Source organism: Eurosta solidaginis, chromosome 4 (genome assembly GCF_040869045.1).
Source record: "Eurosta solidaginis isolate ZX-2024a chromosome 4, ASM4086904v1, whole genome shotgun sequence".
Classification (NCBI taxonomy): domain Eukaryota; kingdom Metazoa; phylum Arthropoda; class Insecta; order Diptera; family Tephritidae; genus Eurosta; species Eurosta solidaginis.
In genome coordinates, this window is record NC_090322.1 from 14,922,318 (window position 1) to 14,939,966 (window position 17,649).

The following is a 17,649-nucleotide window of genomic DNA, read 5'->3' on the forward strand; positions in this document are numbered from 1 at the left end:
AGCTAAACATATTCGAAGAATGAACATGAGAAATTTAATTGAATTTTTTTAACTTATTTCTTGCAGGGCCTCGGAAATGAGGTATATTGTCCCAGTGGTGATCGTTGTCCACTAGCGAATTCGACAATTCCATGGGCATTTATGCAAGGCGAAATTACCACTATACTGGGTGAAGAGGTAAAGGTGAAGAAAGAGCGTGAATCTTAATGTCCATTTTATTGTAAAAAGCTACGGCGAGCTTTGGAAAATTTTTAAACAAAAACTCAACTAACTGGAAGGCAAACACATTTTTTGGTTAAAAAGTATTGTAATGGAAATTGTATGAGTAGTTTGAAATAAGCACTCGAAAAATTTAAAAAGCAAGCAAGGATTTTCATTATTGATAATCAGTGTTTTGACAAATCACCAGTTTAAAAACTAGTAACTGTGGTCATTAAAAAAAAAAAGAGTTTGAAAATTAGGAAAGCGCAAACAAGTAGTATGAATTTAACGTTAAGCAATGGGTAGCCAAGAATTTTATAGCAACATAAAATATTTTGGATGTTGATGATTTGGAAATTTCGTGTGAATGTGCACAGAAGTTGTTAACTGGTATGGGAAATTTGTGACTACTTGGCATTTTGAGAATCCCATTGTTTTGTGCGGTAAATAAGAGAGTTTTAGGTACTGAATGTTTTTAAAAGAGGGATGAACACTATTTGAGCACCCTACTTTGTGCTGGTGGTCAATCAATGGATCCTCCACACCGATGAACAGATTGTGAACTTTTTTGAAGGTTGCTGTGATGAAAAATAGCGCAACAGCAGCATAAACAATATAAAAAATTAAAAAGTTTAATTTTTACAAGTACTGAATGAGGGAAACTTTGGAACGAAAAAAAGTAACAATGCAGTAAAATTATACAACTTTTTAAAAACTCAAAATTTTATAGGCTGCAATGCAGCCAACTTGAAGCATTTTAGCGCTGTTCACCAAAAAGTGCAGACAATTTTAAACAAAACTAAGTAAAGCTGGAGCTTATTTCCTTTAATAAAGAATTTACAGTTTTTTTTTTTTGCAAGCAAAAGCAAGTTATTTCTTTACAATACGATTTTCAAATGTATTTGTATGTATTAAATGCGTTTTTTTTTCTTTTAATGTATTAGAACGAAAAAGTTAAATTCGAGAGGAAATCCGAAAGTAATTGTTTTATTTTTTGTTTTTAAGAGTTGAAAAATAAATTATTTTTATTAGGTCTGTTTACGTAGCTGTTATTATCAGTTTATCTGTTTAAAAACTATTTCTGTTATAGATTAAAAATATAAATACAGAAACTGATAACCTGATAAGCACGGTCACGTGATAGCCTGAATATGAAATGTTTAATTTTAAAAATTAAATGTAAATAATGCCTAATTTGTAAGATATGAAACACTTTGTATTTGTAGTAACTACAAAAAAGTTTAATGCAATTATATTTGATTTATGTTTTTATGTGTTTTAGTTATAGTAATGTTTTATATAATATAAACAAAAAATTATTTACGGTTTATCTTTATACTACATATATTATATTGAAATTTACATTTAACTTTAAACTATAAACTAATACTAAGTTCAGTTATATTTTTAAATTAAGGAATTTATTTTCTTAGCAAGCGTGTTTGCCAGCTACTTTGGCATTTACTGTATATTGCATTGGTGTACTTGTATTTTCTAGCGATTGTATGTAGTTTGGCAAAAATTAAAAAAAAAAATTAAAAAACTTAAAAAATAACTAAAAATTAAAAAACTCCACAAAAAAAAAAAAGTTTGACGAGTCAGACAAATTATTAGCATTAATTGCATAGCATTTATAAGGGTGGAGCGAAATATAAAAAAAGGTCGTAGTATGGCATGGAATCCGCAGTTCGTAAAAACCAAAACCGTCAAACATGGAAAAATATATACAATATAAGGTAAAGTAATATGCAATTCAAAGCATGTCCAGTTTTTTTCAAACTTGAACGTTTATATTTCAATACCCTTCATTAAATTGGACGAACTCAATAATTCGTATTGTGTCGAATTGGAATACTTCTCGACCACTTGTTTATCGGGTTCGAGTCGGTCACTAATAACTTACTTGATTCAATACTAGCAATTTTAGTACAAATTTACACTTTAGTTCAACTTCACTTTAAGTTTACTGTAGAAATATTTTAATTAAAATGATTGTTATCCTTTGATTGTACGCTGTTTTTTGTAGTCTAAGGCAAGAAATTCCCCCCCTTAGTTGCCAGATGCTTCTTAATTATTCATTCTTCTAGAAGGATCGCATAGTTATCAGTGTTTTCTCTTAATCATGGCTGTTGTGGTTGTAACAGCAGCTGTTATTAGGAAGGGAGTTAGAATTGCATTAGCACGATTACGTAATAACATTCGCCACAACTTTTTAACAATGGTTACTTAGGAAACTTGATTTTTTACAAATTCCTGTGTCCCAGAAAGTTTATTTTTTGTTTTGGAACTTAAAGCATCAATCAAGGCGAATCCATACCAGGTGGTGGCAAAGCGAATTCAACAAATTCGCTGCGCAGAAGAATGTCAAGTCAAATGAAAATTTTCATTGATTGCGATTAACTGACATGTTGTAGTACAAGGCGTTGTATGGAAAATAATCAAGAAGAAGCAATCAGCTGTTAGGATAACAACACCTGGCACTGAATTCGCCTTGGCATCAATGCATCATTTTTGGCATTTTGAAATTTTTTTCTTTTTATGGACTACAAATTCCACCTCCGAACTATGAAAAAATTACTTTTGTTATTATGCTCCAGCCTGGCATTCACAACGCCATAAAATGCTATGTGCATACCTACCAATACATACATACGTATATAAATACAAAATAATGCACAAAATTAAACAAATTTTTATTGCAGTCAGTGATTTTGTGGCGTTTAAAATGTAGTCAAACGTGTAAACAAATATTATGATGCAAAATTCAAAAAAAAAAAATTACAAACAGATACAGAAATTCGAAACAAAAATTCCAATTCTAAAAAAGAAAAGTAAATATTTTTTTTTTTTTAAACCGATATAACATAAATTAATTTATTTAAAAATTAGTTACTGGTAAATTTTTAAACGCTAACAAAGTTGCAGCGTGCTGAAACAAAATATCGTAGTTTGTAGTCAAAAAAACAGTAAATAATTGCTTAAATACAATTGTCAACAACAAGAACTAAACAGTCCTAACTAATTTACATACATAAATACATACAATAAACGTAATACACATAAGATTAACATACAATACGCATTAATATAAATTGAAATACACTTAAATGTATAACATAAAAATTAATGGCATTGATATAAACAAAAATTGCATAAAACAAATACTTTGTAAACTTACCATGTAAGAATACAGTTAAATACTTCAACGTGAATAATAATAAATATTGGAAAATATTTCAAATAATGTAGTGGATATGTGAAAAAAGACCACATAAATTTGTATTTATTTATCTTTGAAAATTGAGATAAGTTCGAAAAGATAAGGTGAGTCATAAGATTTAGCTGAGTCTGCTTTGGAAGCACATCAGTGTTTGGAAGCATTCGTGCCAACAAGGAAAAATTTACTAAAAAATTTTAGATGGCTGGATATTGGAAGTCACTGCATAGAGCTACCAGGTAAACAACTGCACGTGTGTTTACAAAACAGCAGCAGCAAAACTAGCAGCGCTGCAGACAAAACTGCTGCACATGTAATTTGGGCATAACAAATCCAATATTTAGTGCGTTGAAAAAATATTGGTGAACATTACGTCGCTGCATAGAGCTGTCAAAAAAAAAAAAAATACTGCACGTGTGTCTACAAAGCAATTTTTCCCCTCGGTAATATGTAATTACGAACAAGTAAGGAGGGCTTAGTTCGGGTGTAACCGAACATTACATAGTCAGTTGAGAGCTATGGATACAAAATAAGGGAAAATCACCATGTAGGAAAATGAACCTAGGGTAACCCTGGAATGTGTTTGTATGACATGTGTATCAAATGGAAGGTATTAAAGAGTATTTAAAGAGGGAATGGGCCATAGTTCTATAGGTGGACGCCATTTAGGGATATCGCCATAAAGGTGAACCAGGGCTGACTCTAGAATTTTTTTGTACGATATGAATATCAAATGAAAGGTGTTAATGAGTATTTTAAAAGGGAGTGGGCCTTAGTTCTATAGGTGGACGCCTTTTCGAGATATCGCCATAAAGGTGGACCAGGGGTGATTCTAGAATGCGTTTGTACAATATGGGTATCAAACGAAAGGTGTTAATGAGTATTTTAAAAAGGAGTGGGCCTTAGTTCTATAGGTGGACGCCTTTTCGAGATATCGCCATAAAGGTGGACCAGGGGTGACTCTAGAATGTGTTTGTACGATATGGGTATAAAATTAAAGGAATAAAGTGTTTTAAAAGTGGTGGTAGTTGTATATGTGAAGGCGTTTTCGAGATATCGACCAAAATGTGGACCAGGGTGACCCAGAACATCATCTGTCGGGTACCGCTAATTTATTTATATATATAATACTAATATATATAAATATATTGATACTCCAAAGTGCGGATGTCGCGTTTATCCGCGTAATGGAGTGATAGGCACTCCTTAATGGCACTCCAGTTGGTGTCGAATATATTATACGATATTAGGGCAGTGTCAGCTGCTCTCCGTACCTTTTGGCGAATGTGCTGTAAAATAGCGCGGTATATCGGTTTGTTTCTTACCACCTTGAAGTCAGGCAGGATGCTCTCAACAGAGGGCACCCATGAAATGTATTGAACGGGATTGCCGTCAAAGGTTTGCAATTCTTTCACACAATCTGGTAACCTGGAGATGTCCTTAAGATCCGCCTCCGTTGCAGGAGCTCGCGGTTCTGCTTCCGGTACGGATGATTGGCTAGCTACTTCTAAAACGTCGAGCCGGGATCGCAGATTGTCCAAGGCAGATACCCGCCTATCTACGCTGTTCACCTTTTCCAAGAGTGCGTTAACCGCACCTGTCAAATTTGTAACGGTGGTCTGTAGCGCTTCCATTATCCTGTAAGAAAATATTAAGATTTATTTTTAGATATTCTACTTACGCTCCTATCATTTATATGTTTAGCATTAGCACACTGTTTTGTTTTTTTTTAATAATTTTTTGGGCTACCAGCCTCTTTTCACTTTACACTGCAGGGCTTTTCCCTTTTTTGCAATTTCTTCGGCTATCAGCCTCTTTTCACTTTATTGTGCAGGGTTTTTCCCCTCTTTGCAATTTCTTGAGCTATCAGCCTCTTTTAACTTCTTATAACGAACGGTTTATAATACTGTTTTCACACAGAAACTTAATGATCTCATTTCACCTGCTAATGAAATCGTAAATTTTTTGCTTTCACACAGAAGTAACTGCTCGATTAGTATGAAGGATGAGACAGACAATCATGGCGGAACGATACACGGTGGGAGCATGGTGACATACCTACAAACAAAAAAAATTCCATGTACTTGTAAATTCGATGGACAAATGTCAAAATCGTACTGCGCCGGTAGTTGATGTATCAAATCAAATAAAAAAGGTTATAATCAGCTGTTCGATGCGGCCACCTTGTATCGTTCCGCCATGCAGACAATGACATTTGCTTTGAAAACTAAGAAGCGGAAACGGAAGCGGAAAGCTGCCAACAGAGTTGCATTGTGCTTTTGACTTCATTAGGCATTCGATTAGCTACTAATGAAATAATAATAGATTCGAATTTTGTCGGGAAGATTGAGCTCAATAAGCATCTTAATGTAGAAAACTGCCTTTATTATTCAATAAGCCGTCTGTGTGAAAACAGTATAATTTTTGGCCTATCCTTTTTACTTTATACACTAGCTTCACGGTCCCTGCTCGGGCGCCACTTACAAGGATCTGTGATCCTTACACTAAAAAAAATTAAAGGGCCAACTCGCCCTGGTTACTAAATAAGAAAAGAAGTTCTTTAGATTTAAGATTTAACACTTTATTCAGTATTCTAAAATTAAGTATGATAGCGGTTAGTATGGAAACCCCGACGCAACTGCCCTCTGCGTGGACTGCTGCTTCCTTTTATAACATTTAGTGCAGCTACATTCTGTAGCTAGACATATGCGACGTCTGGGTGTGAGTGTTGCCTTGACTTCCCGCAGGTGTCTTACTTGGCTGGTATGTGCAATGCAAAAGTCTCACAACATTGTGAAATAGAAATATGCTGACTCCGCTGCAATGTGCATAGGTACTGACTTGGTTCCCATAGATTTGATAACGTTGCGCAATATTGTCATTGCGTGATATTATGAAAGGCACTTGCCCTTGAAGCGGGTGTTGGGTTGCAATTATGCTGCTTACAATAATTATGCTAGCGCAGCTGCAGGTGGCCCATCAAACGTGGAAAGAATAATTATGCTGACAAAGCTGAAGTTGGCCAATGGGACTGTGGGAAGAATGATTATGCTGACACAGCGGCAGGTGGCTATGAGATTGTGGGAAGAATGATTATGCCGACACAGCTGTAAGTGTAAACTTCAGCTTGTGGGAATCCAACATGTTGGGGGCCGCCAGCGTGTTAACTCCTCCCCCTTTAAAGATATGCGTCCCGCGGATTAGTTGGCGAAGAAGGATTTTCGCCTCTTCGACTTAGCCGATTTGCAATGTTTATTTCAGGTAAGATTATCCTTGCTGTGATCTTCCTCCAAATGCACCAAATGAATAGCATAAGTAGCAATAACCCTGATCCTTCAGAAAGTGCGAACCAATTGGTCTTGTCCCTTAGGTATTTCAGAAGTTTGATGTTTTCCATTGTTATTCCGTGTACCAGGTTGAGGTTTAGTGCCATGCTGTGGTTTGTAATGCTGGTCAAAACTGGTGGAAGAACCTGTGCTCCAGAAGTACTAGTGCTTGAGTATGTTACGTTGTTAATGACAATGGTCTCGTTGTCCATCTGAAGAATATAAGAACCGTTTAGATAAATTAAAGTTTTACCTGATCCTACTGTGCCCATAAAGTTATCAAGGAATATCGGGTCCTCTTTGATAACTTCTACCGTGGATTCGTTGTATGTAGAGTAGGTACAACTTGTGTGCCCACCTTTGAGAAGGCGTGCCAGACAACCAGTTTCCGGTAATAAGTCAAGAGATTTCCGGTCGCAGACCTTAGCAGAAGATAATTGCAACCAATTTTCTCTTATCCCATAAGTCTCGAGTTTGTTGGTCAGGATTGACCTGTATCGCAAATGTATACGGTGACCTCCTTGGATGTTTGCCCTTGTGATAAAGTGATTAAATCTGGCATCAGTGACCTTAGGCAAGGACAGCACATACAGGAGCGTGCTGTTGGTGTAAATCGATGGCTTGCCATACTCAATGGCTTCGATAGCGTTGCTGTATGGGACGACGTCGATTTCACTAACAAGTTGCTTGACTTCTTCTTTGCTCAAAAGGTTGCTGTTAATAATGCCAGCTTTAGCCATCTGGCAGGCGCGGATTAGCTCGTTAACGTCCTCCTTTAAAATGGTTATTCCGTGCTAGATTTCTTGCTCTAATTTTTCCAGGTGCCTTCGATCACGGACTTTGCTCGTGATGGTCACTATTGCATTTAGCTTCTGCAATAATTCATTTGTCTTTTTGAAAATGGCATTGTTTACCTTGTATTGCTGTTCAGTATTTTCTTTGAGGACATTTTCGTTTCGAAGGACTTCGTCCCAGTCGGTGGCATCAGGTGAGCCAGCGATCCACTTCCAAGCAGACCCAATCCAGTTAATTGATCGTCTTGCTCTTTCGGATTTATGTCCTCTTAGTTCGCTCAGGTGTGTGCGGAGTCTGTTTAATTGGAATGATAGTACCTCTGTCGATGATGTTGTTTCATTAAGCGTTTCTAGTGTTTGCTCTAGTCTCGTTGTTGCGAAGTCATATCGCTGCAGGTCAATGGTATGAATAAGTTTGAAGTGCCCATCAATGATCCATGCGTATCCATCTCGTATGGTAGCTAGTGGTGAGTCTATCTCGAATATATCGCACGAGTGTACAGTTGCGCAGAGGCAGATGCTATTAATAAAATAAAGACATTAATCTAATTTTATTGAATTAATTTCCCATAATTTTACCCCATACGTATATTTTAATTCTAATATTAATTTTCTAATCTAGGATTTTACACATTCATTCATTCATACAGTGAATCGATTAAAGCTATGTAAAATTATAACTATCATTATTCTAGGATTTTTATACTAGTTGAGTTGCGTGCGTTGGAAAGGAAAGTAAGTATTAGTAATTCGAAAGAACACTTAGATTTTGTTTTTATTTTTAAGGGTTGTTGTTTTTTTTTTTGGGAGCAGTGAAGCAAATGACTTCGCTCTTTGTTTGGTGTTAGTTATTAGTATGTTAGTTGTCTAGTGCTAGGTTAGTTGTTTCTCTTTTATTTTTTCTTTTTTTCTTTTTCCTTTAGTAGTGAGGATGCCATTCCCCCTTTTTTTATATTTATTCTTTTATTTTAAGGAACGCTTTTATGCGTTTTACGTATTGCCGCTTTATGCGGGTTTATTTACCAGCCCAATGACTGTAAGATTGTGTATTATTATTATTATTTTTTTTTTCGTTTTTATTTTGAGCAGTGCGTGCATTGTATTAAAAAAAATTATTTTGCATCGGAATATAGGCGATTTCTCAGCTGAGGAAAGGGTCGTGGTGATCCTTTTTAACCATAAGTGTTGATGATTGCAAATGGCCTCCTCGGGGCACGAGTAACGTGGAGTTGAACCACACCGATCGTCATCATTCGAACCAACGAGTTATTTGGAATTGAACCAACCTCTGACTGGATCGGCTACAAAATAATTTGCACCCAAAGCCCTGGTACTAAAGGATCTAAACATGAGATTTGCCTTGTGACCAATGTTATCTCAGACGTTTTTTACGTCGGTCTTGTGGCATTTTTTTCCACTTTCAGTAACAATAGTTACGTTTGTGTTTCCAGCAACAGTTTCTTCTTTGTACAGTGGCTTTTGTTTAGCCTTTATCTGTTTATTTGCAATAAATAATTTGTCTTCTGCACTGAAGGTGCGTGGGGTAGAACGTTTATTTTTCAACCTAGCGTTCCTGACCTCCTGCTCCCCTTCCAATAATGCTTTAACGTCTTCATACGTTTTCTCTCTGAAGTCCACCAATCCCTGGTAATTGATTCTAGAAGTCCTGTTAAGGAATACGTCTGCTGGCTTTCGTTTAATAACAGAGTGAACGGTATTGTTGTACCGGTCCACTGTTATTGAGACGCGTTCCTTCGGAGTTAATCTATTAAATTCAACAGAAATGCAGCGGTATATTTCAATCAACCTGACCGTTGCTTTCACTTCGTTGTGTGGGGGTTTGGTAGACTTCTATACCTAGTGAGCGGACATAGTTTAAGACAAGTGGAGTTAGAAAACCTCTTTCGTTGTCCATGACCAATATTTTTGGTACTGAGAAGTAGTGCAGGAGATCAGTCAGCTTTTTTCGAATGTGTATTGAAGGCTTGTTCTTTATCGAAAATAGCTTAGCGAATTTTGAAAATGTATCTATTGCGCTAAGGTATTTTTGTTTTTCAATCTCGAAGATGTCTATATGCAGAATCTCACAGGGATAGCTCGGGATCGGTGTGGGCTGAAGGAAGGGTTTCGACGGATGTCTATCGTATTTATTTAGTTTGCAGGTGTCGCATTGTTTGGAATATTCCATGATTTGTCTGGCCATTGCCGGGAAGTAATGTTGTTCGAGAGTCTGCACCCTATTTTTGCGCGGGTTTCTATGGGCTCGCTTGTGTTCCCTCTCAATTATCTCAAAAATCCTATCAGGTACCGTAACATCTTCTACGATTCTTTGTGTTATCCTGATTCGGTACCTTTGGAAGTGATTTACATAAACATCCTGTAAAGAGGCAAGGAATCTTTCAGGAATTTTTATTCCGTTTATCACATTAGGATTGAGACATTCTCTCAAAATAGAAACCAATGAGGCGTTGTCGGATTCGGGAAATGAAACGTAATGTCTATTATAGCCTGGATGGGGATGTTGTAGACATTGAGGGCGATCCCCGTCCCTGAAAATTATTTGATTTCTAAACACATTAATTGGGGCCTCTACATGTGGAATTAGATCCGAACTGTCCTGATCAGCGGAATGCATTGTCGCTGAGTCAACTTCAGGCCCTACATTATCCTCAGCATTTGCATGAGTATCTTGTCCTAAGACAGAAGGAGGCTGAACAATAACAAAATCAGTCAATGTGTTACACTCAGTTTTGAGTCGAGAAAGGGCGTCAGCGACTAAATTTGATTTACCCGGTTTGTATACGATTTCGCAATTATATTCCTCAATGCGAGCTTTCCAGCGCTTTAGCTTGGCGTTGTAGTTTCGACAACTCAATGAAAAGGTTAAAGGCTGGTGGTCAGTGTATATTCTGATTTTTTTCGCCCCATACAAATATGTTGTTAGGTTATCGAGAGCCCACACGATCGCAAGCATTTCTTTTTCATTTGTCCCGTAATTCTCCTCCGTCTTGTTTAACGAGCGAGAAATAAATGCTATTGGCTTGTCTTTGCCTATGTCCTCCTGGGACAGGACAGCGCCAATTGCATAATTCGAAGCATCAGTTGTAAGATTGAAAGGCTTCTCAAAGTCTGGGAAAGCGAGGACATCAGCAGAAGTAAGCATCCTCTTCAAATCCTTGAAGGCTTGCAAAGCTGAAGAGTTGAGTGTTATTGGTACCTTTTTCGATGCATTAGCCCTAATCTGTGCATTTTCTCCACGGGTTAAATTCGTCAGTGGCTTGGCTATTTTCGCATAGTCGTGAATGAATTTCCGATAGTAGGATGTCATTCCTAGGAAAATTTTTAAATCCTTCAAATTACATGGGGGTAAAATTGAGTTCATGGCCTCAAACTTTTTTGGGTCAGGGCGAACACCTTCGGGTGTAATAATATATCCGAGGAACTCGACTTCAGTTTCGAGGAAACACGTCTTCTCCAAGTTAACCTTCAGGTTAACCTCGCGCAATCTTGAAAATATTTTTTCTATGTTTTGTAGATGGTTTTCCATGTCCTTTCCAAAAACAATGATGTCGTCGATGTACAGATAGCAAATTTTACCAATATATTGCTTGAGCACATCGTAGATCATTCGTTGGAAGATTGCCGGGGCGTTTTTCAACCCAAAAGGAAGCCGCAAAAATTCGTATTTCCCGTTCATCGTCGAGAACGCAGTTTTGGGAATGTCTGGTTCTTTCATAGGTATCTGGAGGAAACCAGATGTCAGATCAATAGTAGTATAGTATTTGGATTTGCCTAAACTGCACAAGGTTGCGTTTATATCAGGAATTGGGTAGGTATCTGAGATCGTGACGGCATTCAATCTTTTGTAATCGATGACCATGCGGTAATGTTTCTCGCAGCTTTAGGTTTTTTTAGGAACCATCCATTTTGGGGAATTGTACGGACTTTTTGATGGCCGGATAACACCTTCCGCAAGTAATTCGCTCACCTGCCTATCGACCTCTTCTCTCATACATGCGGGATAAGGATAACTTTTGCTGTAAATTGGGTCGGATGTCGATGTCCTTATCTCCGCATGCACACTAGTGTCTACCAATTCGTTTCCATTAATCGGTTGAAATAATTCGCGATATTTTTCAATTATTTCGCCTACCCTTCTTTTCGCTTCTAAGCGAAGGTTCTTGGACATTGTATAATTTACTTCACTGGATATTCGTGCCTTAAGGGGTATTTTATATTCCTCAATTTTTAAAACATTATTCTTCCTGTCTACCACTGCTCCGATATCCTTAAGGGTATCGTCGCCAATAATTCCATCGAATGTTTTAAGACCGGGAAGGATAAAGGTTATCTCAGAATTAATGCCTATGTCTGTAAAAAATTTCGAAGTTATCTTTTCGTTTATATCTACACAGCCCCCCGCTGATCGAACGCTAAATGATTTCTGCACAGGACAACCCTGTTTGGCCACAGTTGGTCTAAACAAATTTTTATTCGCACCCGTATCAACCAGAAAGTCTACCGTGCGGCCGTTGGTACGCTAGATGGCCGTTCGGTAAAAAATCCTCTTCCTGGACAGGTTATTTCTCCACATCGTCTGTGGTCACGTGATAAAGCCGTTGTTGCTTACGCGGAAAGTTTTCGGATCTAGCCCCACGTTTGAAAGGGTTTGGCCGGTTCATGTAGTTTATGCGCCTATTCTGGATGGACTGGTCTACGTCCATCTTTTCAACGAGTGGTTGCGAAGAAGTTGGTAGGCCTGGCTTTGCAGATTTCTGTTGATTTGGTTTTCGCTTTTCGAAAGGGAATTTGCGCTCCTGGGGACGCCACGTTGTCCTTGGAGGTATTGGTGGTGCCCTGGTGGCACCTAAACCATGCATGTGATCTAGTATCGCGTTCATTGGCGCAGCAACGCGATTGTCGTGGCGTGCGCTGTGAATAGTGTAGTTTCGGAAATTAGTGTTTTGAATTTCGAGGCATGCAGAATATGCCTCAGGTAGGGTTTTGGGACGTTGTATTGTATGAGGAGCATTTTAGCCAGTTCCCCGTTCAGGCCGCGCATGAAAACATCCAGGGCGAGATTCTTGTAAGTGTCTATGAGGACTATTGTCGTCTCCTCAGAGTACGTCTCTGTTTTGATCTTGTTTATAATTAAGGAGAATTGGTGATTCACGGCAGCGTAAAATTCATCAAGCCGCGAATTTTTTTGGGACAATTGATGGAGTTGATACTCCAAAGTGCGGATGTCGCGTTTATCCTTAATGGCACTCCAGTTGGTGTCGAATATATTGTATTAGGGCAGTGTCAGCTGCTCCCCGCACCTTTTGGCGAATGTGCTCTAAAATAGCACGGTATATCGGTTTGTTTCTTACCACCTTGAAGTCAGACAGGATGCTCTCAACAGAGTGCACCCATGAAATGTATTGAACGGGATTGCCGTCAAAGGTTTGCAATTCTTTCACACAGTCGGGTAACCTGGAGATGTCCTTAAGACCCGCCTCCGTTGCAGGAGCTCGCGGTTCTGCTTCCGGTACGGATTATTGGCTAGTTCCTTCTAAAACGTCGAGCCTGGATTGCAGATTGTCCAAGGCAGATACCCGCCTATCTACGCTGTTCACCGTTTCCTAGAGTGCGTTAATCGCACCTGTCAAATTTGTAACGGTGGTCTGCAGCGCTTGCATTATTCTACAAGAAAATATTAAAAAATATTTTTAGATATTCTACTTACGCTCCTATTACGTATAGGTTTAGCATTAGCACACCGTTTTTTTTTAAATAATTTTTTGGGCTACCAGCCTCTTTTCACTTTACACTGCAGGGTTTTTCCCTATTTTGCAATTTCTTGGGCTATCAGCCTCTTTTCACTTTATTGTGCAGGGTTTTTCCCCTGTTTGCAATTTCTTGGGCTATCAGCCTTTTTTAACTTCTTATAATGAACGGTTTATTTCTTTCATAATTTTTTGGCCTATCCTTTTTACTTTATACACTAGCTTCACGGTCCCTGCTCGGGCGCCACTGAAAGGATATGTGATCCTTACACTAAACAAAAATTAAAGGGCCAACTCGCCCTGGATACTAAATAAGAAAAGAAGCTTTTTAGATTTAAGATTTAACTGTTTATTCAGTATTCCAAAATTAAGTATGATAGCTGTTAGTATGAAAGCCCCGACGCAACTGCCCTCTGCGTGGACTGCTGCTTCCTTTTATAACATTTCGTGCAGCTACATTCTGTAGCTAGACATATGCGACGTCTGGGTGTGAGTGACGCCTTGACTTCCCGCAGGTGTCTTACTTGGCTGGCATGTGCAATGCAAAAGTCTGACAACATTGTGAAATAGAAATATGCTGACTCCGCTGCAATGTACATAGGTACTGACTTGGTTCCCATAGATTTGATAACGTTGCGCAATATTGCCATTGCGCGATATGATGAAATGCACTTGCCCTTGAAGCGGGTGTTGGGTTGCAATTATGCTGCTTACAATAATTATGCTAGCGCAGCTGCAGGGGGCCTATGGGACTGTGGGAAGAATGATTATGCTGACACAGCTGCACGTGTAAACTTCAGCTTGTGGGAATCCAACATGTTGGGGGCCGCCAGCGTGTTAACTTGTATATTTGATTTTTTTTTTCATTTCAAAAATATGAATTCTTCGCCTTGTTTTTTTTTTACTATTTATGTAAATAATGTACTTTGTATGGCTGCAGCCCATGTTTAAATAATAACTACATCAAGCCTTATATTGTATTTGTTGGCCTTTTCATTGTTTAATCGACTAAACTGATATAACAATTAGTATGCAGAAGTTGGGTAAAGGGGATAGCGACCCGTTGTAACCCGTTTAATACTTTTTTAGACACGCTATAGTTCACTAACACTAACAAAGCCCGCGCATGCGCAGAACATACATTTGCACAGTTTCAGCAAATAATTGCCGTCATCCGAAATTTAATTTTTCTGAATTTTTTTTTCGCACAAACGCATTTAAAAAAATAATAAACTAAGAAACATTAGTTCAGCTGTTTTTTATGGGCAATTATTACGTCATTTTCCCTAGCTCTTTTTTTTTTTTTTTCATTCGCTTAAGTAGGCAACTGTGATGTAGATGCGCGGAACGAAGCAATTTTGAACTCGTGAATGCGCAATCTGGGTAGGTTATTTGTGGTGAAACATCATCGAATTATAAATAAACATTAGTTCAGCTGTTTTTTATGAGCAATTTTTACGTCAATTTCCTTTAGCTCTTGTTTTTTTCTCTCTTTTTTTTATTCGCTGAAGCAGTTAAGTGGGACGTAAATGCGCAGAACGAAGCAACTTTGAACTCGTGAATTTTTTTTTTTCGAGATTTGATTGCATGGAGGAGGCCCTTCTTATCCTTGAAAGTCCCAGTTCCAGGTTATTGTCCAATGCATAAAATGATAAATTTCTGGATTAACTTTCCAAAGTATGTAAGTAATTTTGGCTCCACTAGTACATAATGGTAATACCAACTGGCCAGAACCATGTGTAGCAGCTTGCTATTTGTATTTAATTATCCGTGCTTTGTAAGCTGGTATTTAAAATGGCATTACGCCAAGTTATTTTCAATTTATTTTCAATTTGGTTCGGTTTTTTCATGGCACCACGCCAGGTTATGTTCAATTTGTCTTAAGTTGTTAATTATCCATTAAATTATTGTAATTATTTTTTAAATATTTAACGAGCTCCAGGCCTCGGCCGAAATAATATAATATATAATAAGGCCGAAAATAATCAGAAGATAATTATTGTAATTATTTTTCATATTCACTCTAGTCATGTGTACATGACTGTACATTAAAATATGAGGATATTTTCTGTCCCGTTATATGTCCTCGGTGCAGTTATATGTATGTTTGTTATTTATTAACTTTGTATTTATGTCCAATTTAATTTGGTAAAGGTCTTTAATTTGTTGATATTTTTGCAAATCTTCAAAATCACAATAGTTTCAATTTTTGTTTATTTTCAATTTAAGTTGATGTTTTTGTCCAATTTCTTTTGTTTAAATATTTTTCCTCCAAAATCACTTTATGGTTGTATGATTCAGTATTATATATATGTACATTTATGTAGAAGTCCCGTTTTTTGTTCCGTTGATCCACGGTGGCGTTATGTATAATCCGGTAATTTGTCTTATGCAAGAATTATGGTCAAATTTGGTATATATAATTATTTAAATTTGATTTAAAACATATGTATGTCCTTGCAAATAGTCCAATCCTTTTAGCTCACACCTTTACTTTTTATGTTGTTTTATTTTAGTATAGATAGTTGATTTTATACTGTAGCCAGTTTAAGTGAAATATGATTATATGTACATGACTGTACATTTATGTATTTGGTTAAATTTTTTAATATTCCGTTTGTCCTCGGGGACATTATGTATTCTATTTTCCACAACGGTATGCATGTATATACATAAATCGATAGATTTATGTATGTTTTATTTTACACATTTTTGTAAATTTATTTTTTTTTTTAAACATTATAGTAATCTTTGAAATTAATTTTTTCGGTGTTAGCCCGATAGCACTTGTATGATTTTGCAACTGAAATTGCGTATAAAACGAAGGTTTTATACATATATTTTAACACTTCCCGTGAGTGGTTTACATGTTATTTGTTGAAAATGTTTCACTTTTTTAGTTATTTAACGCGAAACAAGCTTTACTTACGCGTAACGCTGTGAAATTGCTTGCGGTCTGGATTTGTACTCAACCACATGTTATAAAGTCCAATTTTTCATATGGTTGAGCTGCAAGGAATTTCAGCGAACCGCATGGTGTACCTATACCAAGTGTGTTCACTAAGCGATAAACGTCAAAACTACAAACAGCCTCGCTCACCTGATGGAAATCTCAGGTCTAGAGTCGCATTTTTGGTCTCAACGACAACATTTTTGACTACCAATCGTATCGACTTTTTCAATTTTTCAATCATTCGGCGCACTCGGTAATGGTATCCATTTTGAATTCGCTGTCATTCCGAATCCAGCGAGTGCCTGTCAGAATGCTTGACAGATAAGTCAACACACTTGTACTTGTACACTATGGCGAACCGTTCACGACGAGATTGAAAACGCGAATGAACTGAACTCGTGAATGCACAATCTTCTGTGTGTGATTTATGGTGAAACGTAAACATTTGTTGTAGCGATAACACTCCCCGAAGGAGTGTTATCGATGTTGATGGCCCTTCACCACAAATGACACACAGAAGATTTTGCATTCACGAGTTCAAAATTGCTTCGTTCTGTCACACTTGACTGCTTCAGCGAATGAAAGAGAAAAAACAAGAGCTAAAGGAAAATGACGTAAAAATTGCCTATAAAAAAACAGCTGAACTAATGTTTGCATGCGCAATGCGCCACCTTCTATAATTCCATCATGATGGTCCTTTGCCGGATGCAGATCCGGTAAGTTCCGGTAACAAGCATCATTAAGGCACCAGCCCGACCATCTCGGGAACAATTTAGTGTGACCACATGAAACCTTCAAGACCATACCGCCTCCCACCCCCTAGATCCATGAGGAACTTCTGGTCGCCAGGGCCTGTTAAAGTAACCGAATTTGCCACGGGTAGGTGAGGTTGACAATTGGGTTGGAAAAGCTATATTTTTCGCTGGTAAAACGGCGGCCGCCGTGGTGTGATGGTAGCGTGCTCCGCCTACCACACCGATGATCCTGGGTTCACGCCCGGAAAAAACAACATCAAAAACTTTAGAAATAAGTTTTTCAATTAGAAGAATCTATTTCTAAGCGGGGTCGCCCCTCGGCAGTTTGGCAAGCACTCCGAGTGTATTTCTGCCATGAAAATCTCTTAGTGAAAACTCATCTGCCTCGGAGTCGGCATTAAACATGTAGGCCCCTTCCGCCAATTTGTGGGAAAAAATAGGAGCCCACCGCAAATTGGAAGAGAAGCTCGGCCTTAGATCTCTTCGGAGCTATAGAAATCCTGAAAGGGTTGCGCTACACAACCCCTTCAATCAATTTAGTATTTTAGTCACCTCTTACGACAGTCATACCTGCCGCGGATATATTCTAACCCGTTCATCTAGTTCCTAGGAATGGAGCACGGCCCATCTCTACA

The 17,649-nt window shown here is 37.8% G+C and overlaps 1 protein-coding gene across 8 annotated transcripts in view; it reads left to right on the forward strand.

Annotated features, from left to right (window-relative positions):
• Pits (Protein interacting with Ttk69 and Sin3A) overlaps positions 1 to 1,936 on the forward strand; it is a 48,760-nt gene extending 46,824 nt beyond the window's left edge. For all 8 annotated transcript variants that reach the window (XM_067780288.1, XM_067780290.1, XM_067780291.1 and 5 more), the window contains one exon: positions 67 to 1,936. In XM_067780288.1, coding sequence (XP_067636389.1) covers positions 67 to 207 — 141 coding nt within the window. In that variant the 3' untranslated portion in view covers positions 208 to 1,936. The remainder of the gene's footprint in view (positions 1 to 66) is intronic.
• Positions 1,937 to 17,649: the final 15,713 nt, after the last annotated feature.